This window comes from Sardina pilchardus, chromosome 14 (assembly GCF_963854185.1).
Source record: "Sardina pilchardus chromosome 14, fSarPil1.1, whole genome shotgun sequence".
Classification (NCBI taxonomy): domain Eukaryota; kingdom Metazoa; phylum Chordata; class Actinopteri; order Clupeiformes; family Clupeidae; genus Sardina; species Sardina pilchardus.
In genome coordinates, this window is record NC_085007.1 from 25,110,901 (window position 1) to 25,128,400 (window position 17,500).

General features: G+C 48.0%; 1 protein-coding gene across 1 annotated transcript in view; it reads right to left on the reverse strand.

Moving 5' to 3' along the window:
* dcc (DCC netrin 1 receptor) overlaps window positions 1-13,022 on the reverse strand; it is a gene marked incomplete at its 5' end in the record, with an annotated part of 156,712 nt that extends 143,690 nt beyond the window's left edge. The window contains one exon of the mRNA XM_062553554.1: window positions 12,689-13,022. Coding sequence (XP_062409538.1) covers window positions 12,689-13,022 — 334 coding nt within the window. The remainder of the gene's footprint in view (window positions 1-12,688) is intronic.
* Between the last annotated feature and the right edge of the window lie 4,478 nt (window positions 13,023-17,500).

The window sequence follows — 17,500 nt, forward strand, 5'->3', positions numbered from 1 at the left end:
GGTTGCCTTCAAAAGGAGGAGGCTCCTATTCATTTGTGACGCACAGCTGTCTTCGAGGTGATGGCTGCCAGCCCAATCACCCCCCTAATTGAATATTTAAGCTGCTGTTTCATTTACATGGCCTTATCAGACACCAGTGAAGTCACACACCAGCACTCTGTGTGCTCATCCTGCTCACTGTGGACAGACAGTCCTGTTGAATAACAACGCATGCAAATGTCTGCATTAATTGGCTGTATGTCATTACACCATAATAAAGGGAACAGGGATAGAATACGCCACTTGGGGGAAATTGCATCATTTACAAAAATAAATATTCATCAGAAGGGTAAACACACATTGGCAGACTCAAATCTGCTCGTTCATTTCCCTATCATTAGCTACAGTATATTGGATAAATATCCAGCACGCTGTGTAAACAATGGTGCTCAAGCAGCTGATACTGTACGTTGCAACAGAACAAACAGAAAAAACAAACAGGGACATATTTTTGGAGAAAAAATCACATGATCAGATAAATCCAGCTATTTTCCAGCTCATTTTCTCTTTTGTTATAACTGTAATTCATAACACTCCTGCCGCACCAGCAGGCCTTCAAAACGCCATCCAAGAGATGATGGGTGGAATCGCAGGGCGGCCTTAAACACTAATTAACAACTCCTCAGCATGCCAGTCAACACGCATAGACCCCCCCCCCTTTGACCCCCCCCCCCCCCCTCTGATCCTCTCTCCTGCGTTTGCACCTGCTTAGCCCCTGCCATCACATAAAGCGGGGCGCGTTGGTCACCCCTGTCCTCCAGAGCGATGAGGCCCATTAACAGAATCACGCCGTGCCCCCCGTCTCTTGCACCCCGGACCCCCTTAATTGGCTCTGAGGAACAGATCTCCATCTGTCAATCATCCTGTTAGGAGGTGGTGCTCGTTAGTGGCTGAGACTTCGCTAGTGTGCACCCCCCTCACCCCCCCAACCCCCCCTCACCCTCTTTTTCACCCCTCATCACGCCGTTCCATCCCCGCAACAACAAAACTGCTGTACCACCAGCTGTGCAAGCGGGTGAAGCCTCGCAACCCAGCGCCCCACTAATGGACAGGGCAGCCAACGACTCCTGCACTCCTCCAGAACTCAGAGGAGAGACCCCTGAGCGACAGTAGGGGGTGGAGAGGAGGGGGGGGGGAGATGAGGGGTGCATGCATGTCGGGGGGGAGGGGGGGTGTAAGGGGGTAATCCAAGGTGGGGGTGGATTCCTTTGTTACTCAGATATGTTTAGAACACGCTCCAGGCTCGAGAGCACCAGAGCTGGCTTTGTGGGGGCAGCCCAGGAATGAACAAAAGAATGAAACAGGGATCAATCCGTGTGCTGTGTCTGGTGCTGTGCTGTCGAGCTGGACTCTAGAGTACTGCGTGGAGAGCTCTGCTATGTGTGCCTGCATTAGTGCTGTGCTCCTCCTGTGTTGTGTGTAGGGCGTCTACTGCCATATGCTAAAGGCTAGACAAAGCTGAGAGCTCCAACCGAACTCGGTCTTGACTGACTGACTGACTGCAGTGGGGGCTCGGGAGAATCTCAACACATACTCTTTATGTACATGTATTGATTATAGTCTCAATGCTTGACACTTTCTCTCTTCTATGAACTTTGATGGAACCACTATGATGAGAAGGACTATTTCCTGCAGAGAACCATGGCAATACACTTCACTTTGCTGATCCCCAAATCTGTAGCATATTTTCTTTGACTACAGATGACCTCTTCATCATCAACTGTTTGACCTAATACTCCCACTGCTGCACCGCCGCTGCTACCGATCTCAAACGAGGAACCATTTCCATTTTTGCTCCTCTTTACACACTTCAGTAAACACGCTCTTACAGTATTGTGCGCCATAAGCATAGCAGAGGGGCAATTTGTGTGATTTCCGATGCCTACGACTGCACGAGTGAGTGGGCTGTCCGTAGAAACAGGTCAACAGAACTAACACGCGGCTCCGTCAGATGAGTGATTGGCACCCGTCTTTGATGCCTCATGATGCTCTCTTGACGGGGCTAGAGGGCTAAGGGCTGATCTGAGAAAACAAAACAAATCCAACCCTAAAGGGAAGAAACAGTATGTCAGCCTGAAGGTGGAACACAAACGCTGCGTCCTAAAGAAAACTCCTGCAGGGCCAGCCAAGAGGAGACATGTTTTGTAAGACGCGTGTGAAGAAACCGGATTTGGTCTGTTATCGGCAAACACCCGTCTGCACCATTGCCTCTTCCAGTGCCCGGGCTTTACACGCCGACACACACACACACACGCGGTCGCTTGCAAACCCTTATGAACTCTCGTGAAGTGGGTCAAAGCAGGATGGGAGGGTTAGGGGGGTGTTATGTGGTGCTAATTGGGTGAAAGCAGCTTCGGCTGAAGACATGCGAGCCTACTTGTTTAGTCTTAGGGACGCTAAATAAATAAACATGCAAATAAATAAGTCGAGAAATAAATTAAAGTAGGCGAAAAACAAGCGCGCTGATCAACACCAGCTGGGGGTTAAAAGGGGGGTGTGGAGGTTGTATATTCAATCACACCCCAAAAATCTCTTCGCCACCCCAGCAATGATGCTTGCATCTGAGGGGAGGGGATGAACTTGGGCACAGATATAAGGCTGGAAGGAACGCTTGCAAGTTAGCGCTAGCGAACACCCTTTGGCCTCAAGGGGAAAGTCTGCACATTTGCACTTTAATCATTTCTCAAATGGAAAACAAAATATCCGAGTTGGGGAGCACAGTCGGATTTATAGGGGCAGACATGTAATGCACTGTAGAGGGCATTGCACATTCACCCTTGGGACTGACCGATCTGGCAATGGCATAAAATGGAAGTTCATTTTCTTCAACTTATGTTATGGTTTGAGCAGACGTGTATTTCCTGTCTGTGATGTGTCAGTAAAAAAAAATAGGTCATAAGGTGCTTTGCAATTCGCCTTGACTCCACTTTGTAAAGTTATCATCTCTAATGGATTTTCCCTTCAATTAAAAGTTCTGTTGAAAAGTCCAGCTGTGTTTGCTCATTAAGGCGGAACCATATTTTCCCTTGGATATGCGTCTAGGCCCATGTGTGCTCTGTTTGAGAGACATGTACATGAGAAGGTTTGACTTAGTCATTCAAGTGGAAGAAGAAAATCCAAGGAGCATGTGTAAGAAAAAACAACACGAGACTTTGGCACGGTACACAAACACTCTGGAACTGTAAACATAATGAGCTACGCTTATGAAATGCAATCAGATTACACAACAAAAGCCCTCCAAAGACAGCCCCAACACCATTTAACAACTTCACAACTTCCAGAGGGATAGCCGGGTTTCAGAAGCAAACTTTTGTAATTGAGGATATAGTAGGTCATCTGAATAAAACAAGAGACAACTTTCCAATTTTGGGGTCTACCCAGGAGGTTGTAGGAAAATGTGTTATTATACAACACAAGTGAAGAAATGAAAAAAAAAGATGTGGATATGACATCTGCTCTTCTGTAACAAAAGAGAAATATCCACAATAGAAGCGCAATGAGACCAAAGAATGGAAACACAAGAGTATGTTATTCAACACAGGAGACATGATGACTTGATACTGCACAGGAGGAGAATGACAGTGTAAACAGACTGAAAATGAGACAACAGTGCTTCTCTGCAGGAGATAGTCACTATGCCACAGTCATTTGGATGATTTGTGCTTTGACACATGCCCTGGTGTGGTGCAATAGGTAAACATCACCTGATGATTATATCAAAAGACAAGATCAATGCAAGCCGATGGCAATTACGCTAGGGCCTGCTATACGGTCTACTGCTCTGTGATATTTCAAAGTCTAAACCTCCTGTTTCCGAGCAACCTCCCCATCAAACAGTGAGCACTGGGTTAAAGTGAAATCATCTGTCTGCTAATTTATTTATTTATTTATTTATTTTTAAAAGGCTCCCATTAGACTCATACACGGTCTGGTTCTGGCAATCAGGCCCCAAGTCAGCGCTAAACATTTCGGCATGCACATCAAAGGCTTTGAGTTGAGGAAGACTGTCCCCTCTTCCATCCACAACTTCCCAGCGCCGCACATCCAGCCTCCCTCAGTCCCACTCGCCTCAAGCCAGCGGCCCCCCGAAACCCCTAAAATATTCATGGTGTCTGGAAGTGGTAGCGGAGAGCTGATGGGAGTGGAGAAGACGGTGCCAGTCTGAGTTGCAAAGCTTCAAAGCTAGGGCTGCTAGACAAGGGCTGGAGCCCTGCATGGAGACCCACTGGCAGAGACATGGGCAGGCCCTTTCTGCACAGCAGTGGTGGTGGTGACCGGGTAAGTCTTTGTTTTATCCAACGGAGGATAAATCCGTAAAAAAAAAAAAATCCCCCCAAAAAATAGGCAAAAAAGATAGCGGGAGTGATGCTTAGACCAAAGGGAAGAGAAAAAGAAAGGGAGAGAAAGGAATAGAGATTGAGTGAAAGAAAGGGAGAGGGAGGGAGAAATCTGTTTATGGAGACAAGCTGTCACTCACAGCTGGTATGCAGTATTGCTGGCGCCAGCGTTAATGCTGTGCATGGGTGGATGGGTGGGTGGGGGTATTTCAAAATGAATAGCCTGTGCAACCAATATGGTGAGCCCCCTTGGATCTGGCTAATGATCATCAGTTGCCTGTTGCAGATATGGCAGAAGGAGATTATTGAAGCAGCCAAGGACTGGGGGGTCAATGCCCTCATGGTAGTTGGCTATGGAACAGACCTGGCACGTTCAAGAGCCAAACCTTTCACAGCGTAAAAAGAGCATGATGAAAGAGCATGGTCGAATTCTGTCTTGAAGATGAACAGCAAAAACCATGGTAAACCTTTTTTAATCAAGGAGTCTTTCGAGAAATTCAAATGACAAGAATCACACTTCAAAGAAAGACAAAAACCCTTGCAGCTCTTGCCACCTGTGACACCTTGGTGTGTGTACCTCAATCTCTACTCAGTGGAGTAGAAAAGCTACCATTTTCATGCTGAGCCTTCTATTGACAGCAAAAGCACAGTGCCTGGTGTGAAATCCAAACAAGACAAAGGGACAGCAAGAAAAAAACATGCTTTTAAAAGCTTTTCTGTGAAATCACAAAGCTCTTAACCGGTGTTCAATGCTGAAACATCATAACTATGTGGAAAATTGAGCATGAATCATACAAAGACTATGTTCCACCTGCCAAAGTACTGTATTTGTTCTCCTTCTTTTCAATCAATCAGTTAATTCCATGCAAATCTATCTGTGCTGTGATGTGTACTAAGAATCCTGTCTGTGCATAATATCCTGCTTTTCCACTCTTGCAGAAACCAGATCCCAATCCCTGATGTCTGTCACAGCTATGGAGAAAAGCCTTTCATAAGAAGTCACATTTGCCAAACTGGGCTGATAAAATACAATTGAGGTAATTTCCTAAAATATTCACCAGCGTCTTAATGCGAGAGAAGATTCTATCCCACATATTTAATTCACGCTTTAAGCCCAACCATCCACCACTCACTGTAGTGATATCTGATGTCTGTGCGTGCAGATGAGGTGACATATTGCAACTTGTTACTTCATCTGCAGCGTCTCTCTGGCTGTAACGTGTTGATTACTACACATCACACCATCAGAGTTCCAGTCTCTGTCTGAGACTGAGAGAGTTAAAGGGCTTTCACACATAGTGATAGTTTTTCCCTGTGACCATTGACAGGTTGAGAACAGCAGACCTCCATGACATTCTTACATCCAAAAAAAAGTTTTTGCAACTGATCGATCGATACCCAGAGACTGGACAAAGTGATCCCTTCCTGCACAAAAAAAACATATTTCTTCTTCTTCTTCTTGGATCTTTGCTAAGGCTTTGTCGAGGCATTACTTCACATCCACAAAAGCCTATTCGTGATGGATTCAGCCTGAGCTTAATAATAATACCTGGTCAGAACATGGAGGGAGTGGAATGGAACAACAATAATGGGACTATCGTGGGCTCTTGCTTTTGAGCTAGAGGGCCGTGTATTATGAGACTTCAATCTCTGTCAAAAGTGGCATTTTTGGAGGGCCGTTACATACAGCGGGTGCCGTGTGTGGGGGGAGAAGTGCGGCTGCCATTTATTCTGTCTGGCGCTGGCATTTCAGAGGGATTTAACAATCCAGTGACATTAGAAGGTTACAGAACGGCCACTGTAAAAGGCTCTCTCTGATTCAAAGTTTTAGGTGGCGGCCATTTTCGGTCTTTATTCGTGCAATGAATTGCCTGCGGGAAAAGCTTTTCACCTCACTCCACCCCCAGCGCACACACATACACACACACACACACACTGCTCTTTAATGGCTAGCCTGTCCAGACCTACCGTCTGCCAGGAGACCTGTGTGCAACCTCTCCATCATTCTCCCCTCCTCTGCTGACAATCTCTCTCTCCCTCTCCCTCTCTCTCTCTCTTTCCCTCTCTCTCTCTTTCCCCCACTATCTCACATCCACGGCTCGTCTCCCCTCTATCACTCCATACACCCTTGCTCCCCTTTCACTCTCCCTCTCTTCCTCACTGTCTCCCCCTTCCCTCTCTCACTCGCTCTCTCTCTTCTTTCTTTGTGTCTGTGTCCCTCGCTCCATCGCTCCTCTGACTCACATCTCTGTCACTGTCACCGGCTCCCTTTCATGTGATTGGCACGGGGCCATCACTCAAGCCCGAGTTCCCCACCTCCCGCGCGCCAGCGTGCCAGCCGCCACGACCCGGGCGCTGGCCATCAGGGGCACAGTATATCAGAGCCCGCGCCCGCCGGGTGCCTTTCCACTAAATGAAAATGAAATATTTACTGAAGTTTAAGAGGCCAAAGGGAATGCTCGCAGGCTATTGGAGGGATGCTGTTTCTCAATGCTTGACACAGTCGCCACAGCATACAGCCATAGCATACAAAAGGCTGCGTGAATTAAACAAGAAATATGCGATGGTACCATAACACATTCCTACTGGGCGTGACAGCATCTCCATGTTTCTCAGCAGCCGAATGAATGACTGACTGGCAAAGCTCAGTAGCAGACACGAAATGCTGACATTTTATGTGACTGATTCCATGGGCAAATCAATGACGTCTGTATCTTCGAGCATGCAAATATCAGAATGGCAACATAAAGCAAGCGTTTTGTAGAGTCAGCAACCATGACTGAGCATTTTCATGGCGTACATAGTTCATTTTATGCTAACAAAAACAATCTGTGCAGAACAACGCAATGTTCACATCTGACAGGTGCAGATGCTGTGACCGATACAACACCTCGACCTCCACCTTACAAACACTATTCCTCTCTATTCAACTCACACATATCTCTCTCTCCCTCTCTCTTTCTCTCTCTCCCTCTCTCTTTCCCTCGGGCGTCTCAGCCCCTCTATCTGTGAGTCATACCTCCATCTGACGTTTGTTTCCCTACTGATGCCTCAGAGTTGTTTTCTGCACCAGGAATGCACAGTCATAATTAGAGGCTCGCACAAGTCCTGCCCTTACTGCGGGCTACAATTATGCTCCCTCTTGTTTCTGGCGCACTCCGTTCCCTGAGCTGGCTGTCATTCCGCAGGCCCTTTTTTATTTAATGCATTTGTTCTCATGAGCCGGACCCCAATTACCATTTGAAGCCCAATTTAAAGGCGCTGTTTAAGGGCTAAGTTGATTTTCCCTCCGTCTTTTCAATGAAGCAATTAAAATGCATGCGCGTCGGTAAATGGCTTTCGCCAGCTTTTCCCGGATTCAGCTCATTTGAAGTCGATGACAGCGCCACGGCGAGGGAGAGCGGCATAACGGAGTAAGGGATGTGACATTCTCAAATAGGAGTCATTGGCGTCTCAGAGCCGAACAACACACTGCCTGCCTTCAACAGAAAAGGGGCTGCCAGCTGTATCACGGTGCATTGTGTGACGGAGGCTGGTCCTGGTACAGATCTGGCCTGCATCCGGTCACACATGGCTCACAGCTGGCCCACGTCTGGCCCACGTCTGTCCCACGTCTGGCCCAGACTAGGCTCCCCCCAAGGTGTGCCTGTCTGCCTCAATGGTCATGTTTCCACATTAGTGGCGCGGATAGCTGAGGGCCCTTTTCATTCCCCTAACTGGATTACTCTGCCGCGGAGCGGCCCTGATCCTACGCTGCCATTCGCTCGTCCGCCCGCTCGCTTTCTCGCTCTCTGATCTGCCGCTAATCTGATTTGCTCTCCCGTGTTCCCGCCTCGTAGCCGCGTCGCGCCGCGTCGCGCTCATCGCACTCATCGAGCGCTTTTTGACAAATGAGGAGCCGCGCTCGCGCCCTTCCCGCGCCCGTGGATTTTGTCGGAGATCTCTCTGCTGTCAAGGTGAGGTCAAGGCCTCGTCGTGCAGACAGACACTGTAGTGCGTCTGGCGGGCCTTTGAGGTGGGGGGGGGGGATCACTCACTCCACACCTCTTCCTGTCCATCATCTCTTCACCCCCCCATCCATCCTCATCTGTCCACACACACACACACACACACACACATACTGTACGCACACACACACACACAGATACACACGCACATGCACACACACACACACACACACACACACACACACACACACACACACACACACAGATGCACACACATATTCTCTCTTTACCGAATACTTGATTCTTGAGGTGAAGTCTCTGCCAGGTGTATTCAGAGGGGACATTTGGTCTGATAGCTGTCTATTTCCTAAAATGCCTGCATCAGAGGATCCAGCACAAAGCCATTATGTCTTTGCAATGCACCTCTACATTGAATAAGGTGCACTCAGAGAGAGAAAGAGAAAGAGAATGAGAGCTTGAGAGAGAGAGAGAGAGAGAGAGACAGAGAGAGGTGTTCTGCAACTATGGACCAAATGACTGTGCGATACAACCCAAACAGGCCCTTGAGCGAGAGGTCTGTGTGACTAAAGAACGTCCTCTGACTAAGAGCTGAATTTTTCATTCGAGAGAGGATGAGGAAAGGACAAAGGACAAAGGGAATGTATTTTGGCAGAAGGGGAAAAGTTTCTCTAATTTTTTTTTCTTTATTGTTCTCTATTTTTCATTCAGCCTGATGTAACATTTAGATTGAAAAACAGCCCACTTCTGTCTCTCCAAAGAATCCTCTGGAAAAAAAACAGACAGGAGAAGGTCATCAGTGCCACTCCAATCAGACTTTTCCCCCTGTGCCGAGAGAAACTGTTTACTTTTATCCAGAGTACGCAAGGACAATAAGGCGCTCTACTCTTCTCCACCCAAGATGGCTCCCAAATCATAATTGCATCTACATTTGAGGTCTTCCTTCCATCTCCAGAAAATTCCTCAGTCTCTGATAATGGAATAGCAAATGGTTTAATTTTATCTGTGGGTTTGTGTGTGTGTGTGTGTGCGTGTGCGTGTCTGAGAGAGAAAGAGAGAGAGAGTGAGGGAGAGAATGTGTGTGTGTGTGTGTGTGTGTGTGTGTGTGTGTGTGTGTGTGTGTGTGTGTGTGTGTGTGTGTGCGTGTGTGTGTGTGTAAATGGGTGTCTCTGTGTGTGTGTGTAACACTTTCTTCTTGACAGTACAGTCATAGTAAACACACATCTCCGTGTGGCCCTCTTGATCAGTTTGTGAAATCGCACAGCGCACAATCTGCTAACATCGCTGCCATTTTCTCTCCTCTGAATACTAAACTCCTCCATAAGATAATGGTTCTGGGAAATGAACTTCCTGAGAGGCTGTCTGTATTAGAATTTTTATGAAATGACAGGACATAGTTAGCTGAAGTGCTACTGAATGTACTAAGCACATTTTGTTCATACTATTAGCCTGAGCCTGGGTAGCTGTAAAGAGGGTCGAGGCTCTCACTCGATTGAATAAGAGTGTTCACATCCATTTACAGGGCACTGTGGCTTGAAGTCTAAATTGCATGCATCGATTGACGATACTGCAAAAGAGGTGAGTCAACAGTGGAAAGTTCCGAAACTCAGGTAAGACTGGTGTGTGCGTGAGAGAGGGTGAGTGTGTATGCATGTGCATTTGTGTGTGTGTGTGTGTGTGTGTGTGTGCATGTGTGAACATATCTCTATGTGTGTGCATAAATGTGTGTGTGTGTGCGTGTGTGTGTGTGTGTGTGTGTGTGTGTGTGAGTGTGTGTGCACCTTTGACAGCCACCCTCATCTCACCAGGAGCTCAATCTGGTGATAAAAAAGCCCCTCTCAAGATCATCCGCTTAGAAACACGGCCCCCACGAGCGGCCAGTTGGCACCACTTTAAAGGAACCAATGAATGTCACTTTCGCTTAACGCCCCGTATTAGCCGTTTCCATGGTTTCGCCCAGAGGTCACCATTTCCTATCAACTGCTGATGCCTCTTTGAAATGTGTCACTCCTTCAAACAGGATGCAATAAAGGAATGTGTCCGTGTGTGTGTGTGTGTGTGCGTGTGTGTGTGTGTGCGTGGGGGTCACTGAATCAAAGGCCAGGGTGCAAACCCAAAGACATGTAGTCAGGTTTTAAGAGGCAGCATTAACTCCAGCTCAGCTCCATCTTCCAGCTCGCCTCGTTCACACCCTGCCCTTGGCGTGACCCAGCGGACAGACTGCCCTCTTATCTGTCCAACTGGCACCGGAGCGGGTGGGCTCGCGCCCCCCCCCCATGGCCCCTTGGACGGGTGGAGGCCCGGGCCATTATGGAGCTGGCATTTAAACACCTGCCTGACGCTTTCGTCTCTGGCCAAGTCACTCTTGTGTGCGTTTGGAGAGGGGGGGGGAGGGTGGGGGGGGGGCAGACACTAGCGTGTGGTGCCCTGTAACCATCGAACATCTGACCGACGGGAGACTCTGGAGGCTGCTCATGTCTAGGAGCGGGGCGACAGATTGACCGGTCGGCCGTTGGACCCTCACAGAGTGGCACGACTGACCGTGTCTAACACGGAGTTTCGGTCAGCCACAGTGCAGTGGAGACTGTCCAAAATGGACGCAGAAAGAGAGAGAGAGAGAGGAGACGGAGAGGGAGAGAGAGAGAGAGAGGAGACCGAGAAAGAGAGAGAGAGAGGGAGAAAGAGAGACAGCAAGAGAGAGAGAGAGAATTTGCGTGAGACGTTGTCTAATTGCATCTGTAAATGTGGGAGACTCTGCAAGACTATATCAGTCCTAGAGTCTCCTCTTTATGAACACCGATCTGCTTTGTCAGCATAAGGAGTCTGATTTGCATCGCGCGTCTGCTCCAATAACAATGCCCCTGTTTTTTCTTTTCACAGGTGTTTCATTTCCTCTCCTCTCTGAGCACCGTTACGTTACTTTGACACGCAGCACAGGCTACCCCAGACGGCCCCACGGCATGATAGGGACTTTGATCGATGACATCAAAGTTAACGACACTGACTATGATGTAAATGCCTTCCTGTGAGGGAAATAATAAAATAAAAATAAAATAAAATAAAAAAACACAGCATGCATCTGACTTGGCTGACTGTGATCTCCTCTGCATCCCTGATGATGACAAACTCTGCAAGTGGGGGGGAGGGGGGGGGGCAACACAGGACATGCCACTGGTAACAGAGTTGGGAGACACTAAGCGTCACACAGAGATCAAAGGGGCTTTAAACAGATCAGAGGAGTGAGCTCAAAATAGACAGAAAAGATGGAGGGAAACAAGAGAAAGAGAAACAAAAGAAAAAAAGACTTGAAGTGTCTGGTGGGGTGATGAAGGGTGAGAGAGGTGGCAAGTGGGGCTAGTGGTCAGCCATGTTGTTCTCGTTCTCCTTTCCACCCTTTCTTGAACTCCCACACCTCTCTGGCTGTGGGTCAGCTTTAACTGGAGTGCTTCTCTCTTTAGGCCAGGCCCTTGGCCGCCGCTAATTAGCCGTAGCATGTTTGGGTCCAGCTGCCTTGCCCTGCCCCGGGCCTCATTAAGTGGCCAACTGAGGCGGCTTTGTCACAGCTGAATGGCTGAGCAATAGTCAGGTAGAACACAGAGGCTTGTGTGTGTGTGTGTGTGTGTGTGTGTGTGTGCGTTAGACCTCGCAAAGTCACGGTCAGGGCTCACAGCCAGTGGACAAGAGAGACAAAGCTGGGGGCAGATGTGATAAGTAAAGTGCGGTGGTCGAGATCTGAGGCCGATGGACGGGAGATGGACATACTGTACGGCGTCCACGTGCCCGCATCCACAACGGGGCCACGGCAGCAAAGTGAAGCTTAAGGCTATAGAGATCAGAGGGGGCAGCGAAACACTCAGCAGACACAGTCATAATGCCATGGATCAACTAAATAGTTCAATGTGCTTTGTTGGCTGTGCTTTTGTTTTATTTCTTGTGGCTGCGGTGGAGTGGGCCATTGCCTCGTCGTGCTCCCATTTTTAGCTTACTGAGGATTTTGATATTTATTATTAAACACCACGCCAGAGAAAATAATCTACTGGACTCTCTCTCATCTGACCGCAATGGATTTTTCCTTCATCTCAAACAACAAACAACAAAGTAACATGAAAACAAACCCTTCCACGTGCCCAATTCATTAATATTCACAACTGAATAACGGAATGGGCTCTAACAAAACTAAGCAAAACATACTGAGAAAAAAAAAATCCTGTTCAATTGATTTTTCTTAGTAAACACAACAGCACTAATGTCATCTGACATCTTACACAAACACACCAGTGCCCCCACCCCACATACACACAGACACAGACACACAGACACACACACACACACACACACACGTCTTACCGGCCACGGTGACTTTGGCGGTGCGGCTGACGATGGCCCCCTCCCCCTCCAGCGTGGCCAGGCACTGGTAGAGGCCCTCGTCGGGCCGGTGGTGGCGCGAGTGCACCACGTTGTGCACGAGCAGCGAGCCGTTGGCCAGCTGCGTCCGCCGCTCGTCCACCATGGCGCTCAGCAGCACGCCGTCCTTCTTCCAGGCGATGGCCGGCAGCGCGCCGCCCCCCTCCGACTGGGCCTCGCAGTCCAGCTGCAGCACGCCGCCCCGCACCGTCACCGTGTCCAGCGGCTCCAGCACGAAGCGCAGCTCCACGAAGCTCCGCGTCACCTCCCCGCCTGAGACAGAGAGAGAGGGAGAGAGAGAGAGAGGGAGAGAGAGAGAGGAAGAGAAAGCACGTTAGCACTGTTTATCACTGGCTGCAGTTTATGGACGTTGGGCGCATTGGAAGATATCATACAAAACATTGCCATCATCAGAAAGATGGATGGGCATTGGACAACGTAACACTTAAAACATGCTATTTGGTACGCAAGCTTTCCATTGGCACTGATGAAAGGGCACGGGATGAGAAACCACAGAATAGTTTACAGCAAACATTCATGCAGACACACTAAATTAGGTTTGTGAATGATGAATGCGACTATCCCGTATGTGTAAACATTCAGTGGATTAATACAGCCTTATTCTCAATGGTATAAAGTCTCAGGGACCCTATCACAGTATACATTACAGCTAGAATAGAGTATTTCAGAGGGCAGCAAAGTGCTGGAAATGAGAAAGGAATGTGTTTCTTCAGGGCTTAAAGGTTCACGCTTCACTCTCAAAATCAGCTGAAAGATCTATTTGCTAAAATGTGAGAGTGAAAGATAGGTCATTCTGTGGTGATAGCTTTGAGAATAGCTTCGATACTTGACACAGAGGTTACATTTTCACATTCAATTCCACAGACCCAGTCCATCCTGGTATCCACGGAAACCTGACATACTGAGATCGCTGCGCTACAATGTGGCCAGTCACTTGTGCTATTTTGAACGGCTTGCTGAAAAATAGCAGCCGTGTGAGTGAAAGGTCTTTAATGGACCTGTAGCTTTTTGATTGAAGGTTTTACATAGTGCAGGTGAACTGCTGGTTAGAATACTTTGTCATATTTCTAGGAAACTTTATATAAATAATTATTCATGTTCTGCAAATGCACATCATCATGCAGTTTGTGCAGCGCTGTGTACTTTGAACACACCAGCTTTCAGTGTTTCATGTTTCATGTTTCATGAAATCAAAGTGATGGCTCCTTTTACATCTGCTATTACAATTGTTGGGGTTTTTTTTGGTTTTTTTACATTAGACAGGGAGTGAGGTTGTTCATAATCATAGTCATAATTCATCTATACATCTCTTTATATATACATATACAGCCTGATACAGAATAGTGCTTCCTTTCCCACCAGTACACTGACTGACCAACAGACCATGGAGTTGTGGGATGAGAGTTGTTTCCTGAGGTAAATGTAGTCGCGGTAGTGATGGGCTTTACACATCCTTCCACTGTCTTGTGCTTGTGCTTTACTCCTGAGCGTCAGGATTTAGCGCTGAGCGACAGTTGACCCAGTTACAGGAACACAAAAGCAATAAGAGCCCAAATATCTTTTGACCCAAAATATCTTTTATCGGCACCTCTTTTCAGGGACCAATTTTGAACAAGTGCTGCCATCAGATGTCCAGGTCTGAAAGATTAAAGTGGTGTCATTCTGGGGGCACGGGGGCAAAAAAAAAGTGATACACAAGCCTGCCTGTCCCGAAATTAATCAACCGTGGATTAGAGACTTTCCCTCCTGTCCTGCTCGACGCTTTCAAATATAAGTTCAGCTTTGATGCCGATAAAAAAATGGTAGGCAACGTGACAGGAAGACAAAAGGAAAAACAAAGTGTGATATATATATATTATATATATGTACTGAATATATATGTACTGTATATATATATATATATATACAGTATATATATATATAGAGAGAGAGAGAGAGAAAAAGATGAAGGAGAAAAGTAAGAGAGGGTCACTGGAAGAGTAGCTAGGCCAGTGGAGAGCATGGTGAACATCATACAGCAATTACTTCTGTGCACTGTGTGCTTCTTGTACTTCCTGCTAACAAAACAACACACCGGTGTGCAGCTAGATTGGGTGCTGCTGCTAACACAACACATCACTGGTGTGCAGCTGGATTGGGTGCTGATTGAGCAGGAGCCACAGATGCGTCCTGTCCCATAGCCGTGTGCAGAGCTCCTGAGCCTCCATGGCAACGCACCGAGGCCCCACAGAGGCCAGCAGCAGCACAGTGAACAAGGGCCAACACATGGAGCTGTGTGTGTGTGTGTGTGTGTGTGTGTGTGTGTGTGTGTGTGTGTGTGTGTGTGTGTGTGTGTGTGTGTACAGTATGTGTGTGTGTACAGTATGTGTGTGTGTGTGTGTGTGTGTGTGTCACATGGAGCTGTGTGTGTGTCACATGGAGCTGTGTGTGTGTGTGTATGTGGAGGGGGGGGGGGGTGCGTGTTTGAAGTTCCACTGCCTGCCTGCACCTCTTTGTCTTTTGTTTTAATACTGAAACTCACCCTTCACACAAACTCACTCACACACACAGACACACACAGACACACACGCACGCACGCACGCACGCACGCACACACACACACACACACACACACACACACACACACACACACACACACACACACACACACACACACACACACACACACACACACACACACACACACACACACACACACACACACACACACACACACAGACACACACACACGCTATCTGCATTCATACATATTTATGCTTCTGTCTGTTTTAACTACCCTGTCAGCAGTACACTGTGTTTCCAGGTTTTTTTTTTAATGCTATTCATTTTTTTTAACATTAAAATGTGCTAGATTTTGTCTTGGCTGGCTTTTATGAGTATTTTTTTTTTCAAGTCAGGCCCACACGCTCAAGTCGTAGAGCCGTAGAGATAGTCGTACCCATTCCTTGCGCAGTCGTTCCTGTCCAAAAGACGAGAGGAGAGGAGGAGAGGGGGATAGAGGGAGCGGAGGAGAAGAGTGCAGTCTGCTGAAGGTGCTGAACACACCGATTCAAATGCTAATGTGACTACACGCTAAAAGACGAGCAACTCTATCCCTGAGAGACATCCATGATGGGCCACTCTATCTGCCTGTGTTCATGTGTGTGTGTGTGTGTGTGTGTGTGTGTGTGTGTATGTGTGTGTGTGTGTGTGTGTGTGTGTGTGTGTGTGTGTGTGTGTGTGTGTGTGTGTGTGACACAGCGTGCCTCTCCCACTCACAGCAAGTATTTCACCACTAAGAATTACATAAAGTCTGACTTGTGTGCCCACATATATTGCACACACACACACACACACACACAATATGAAACAAAAATGTGTCTATGGCTTGGATCTGAAGCTGAAAAATCAATCCACATTCATCCTCTGCCAACGCATTCAACCACCAAACTTTTTTGCATTTGTGTCATTCTCTTCTTCTCTTGATGCCCTTTCAAGGGAAAAGCAAAAGCGGAGTGATTTCCTTTTTCTACCAGGCGAAGGACGTCGCCCTGTTCTCCTCCGCAGAACTCAAGCATTCTTCTTCCCCCGGCCGGCGGAACCGCACAGAGACCCAACTGGCAGAACAAAGGCCACGCATCCCTGAGAACCCAGACGCATGGGAGGAAGAGCCATCCCTCAGATTTCACTAGCGTGGTAATATATGTGTGTGTGTGTGTGTGTGTGTGTGTGTGTGTTTGGGGAAGGGAAGGGGTCATCAGTATAATGGCACAGGGGGTATGGAATTCATTATTTGACATTCCAGAAAGGGAGGGAGAGAGAAAGAGAGATAGAGAAAGAGAGAGAGAGAGAAAGAGAAAGAGAGAGAAAGAGAGAGAGAGAGAGAGAGAAAGGCAGTTGGGCCTCAGCACTTCTCCGTGCTGTGGTGGAGCTACATATCTTTGTGGTGGGCCAGAGTGAGCGAGGGGAGGGAGAGGGAGAGGGAGAGGGAGGAGAGCAGCCGTTTCTGGGTGATGGAGAGGAGGTGAGAGAGAGAGAGAGAGAGAGAGAGAGAGAGAGAGGGGAGGAGAGAGAGAGAGAGGATATAGACTAGAGGATAGAGGCCGTTTAAGGGTTGAGTGAGGCTAAAGCACCGCCCAGGGGCTGTCTGATCACCAGACTACTGGGGCACTCACACTCATCTGCCAGCCCTGCATGCCCAAGCAGGCCACAGTCACAGGGGTGGAGGCAGGAGGATGGAGGAGGGGGGATGCCCCGTAGCACCGCCTGGGGCAACAGGTATAAGAAACACACCTCATCAAACACTTCCGCACCCTCACCACCAGCCACACCTGGGTCTCTCAACGGCGTAGGTGATCTGAGCCACTGCTTCTCTCCTCTATTGTTATATCTCTCTATCTCTCTCTCTCTCTGCCTTGTCTCTTTCTTCCTCTCTGTTTTCATCTCTCCCTTCTTTCCTTCATCATCCAGCTCATCCTCCCTGTCCCTCTCTCTTCCTCTCTCTCTGACTCTCTTGTTCATCCCGTCCTTTGATCTGCGGCTCTATGTCTGTCAGGATCACTTGGGGGTGAGTGTGTGTGTGTGTGTGTGTGTGTGTGTGTGTGTGTGTGTGTGTGTGTGTGTATGTGTGTGTGTGTGTGTGTGTGTGTGTGTGTGAACAACGTGGGAATGTTTGCGGTGTGTATTTGCCGTCTTGTTTCCTGATCCCTGGGATCGGCCTCAGGGTCTAGACGTTTCATCACATCAGAGACAGCG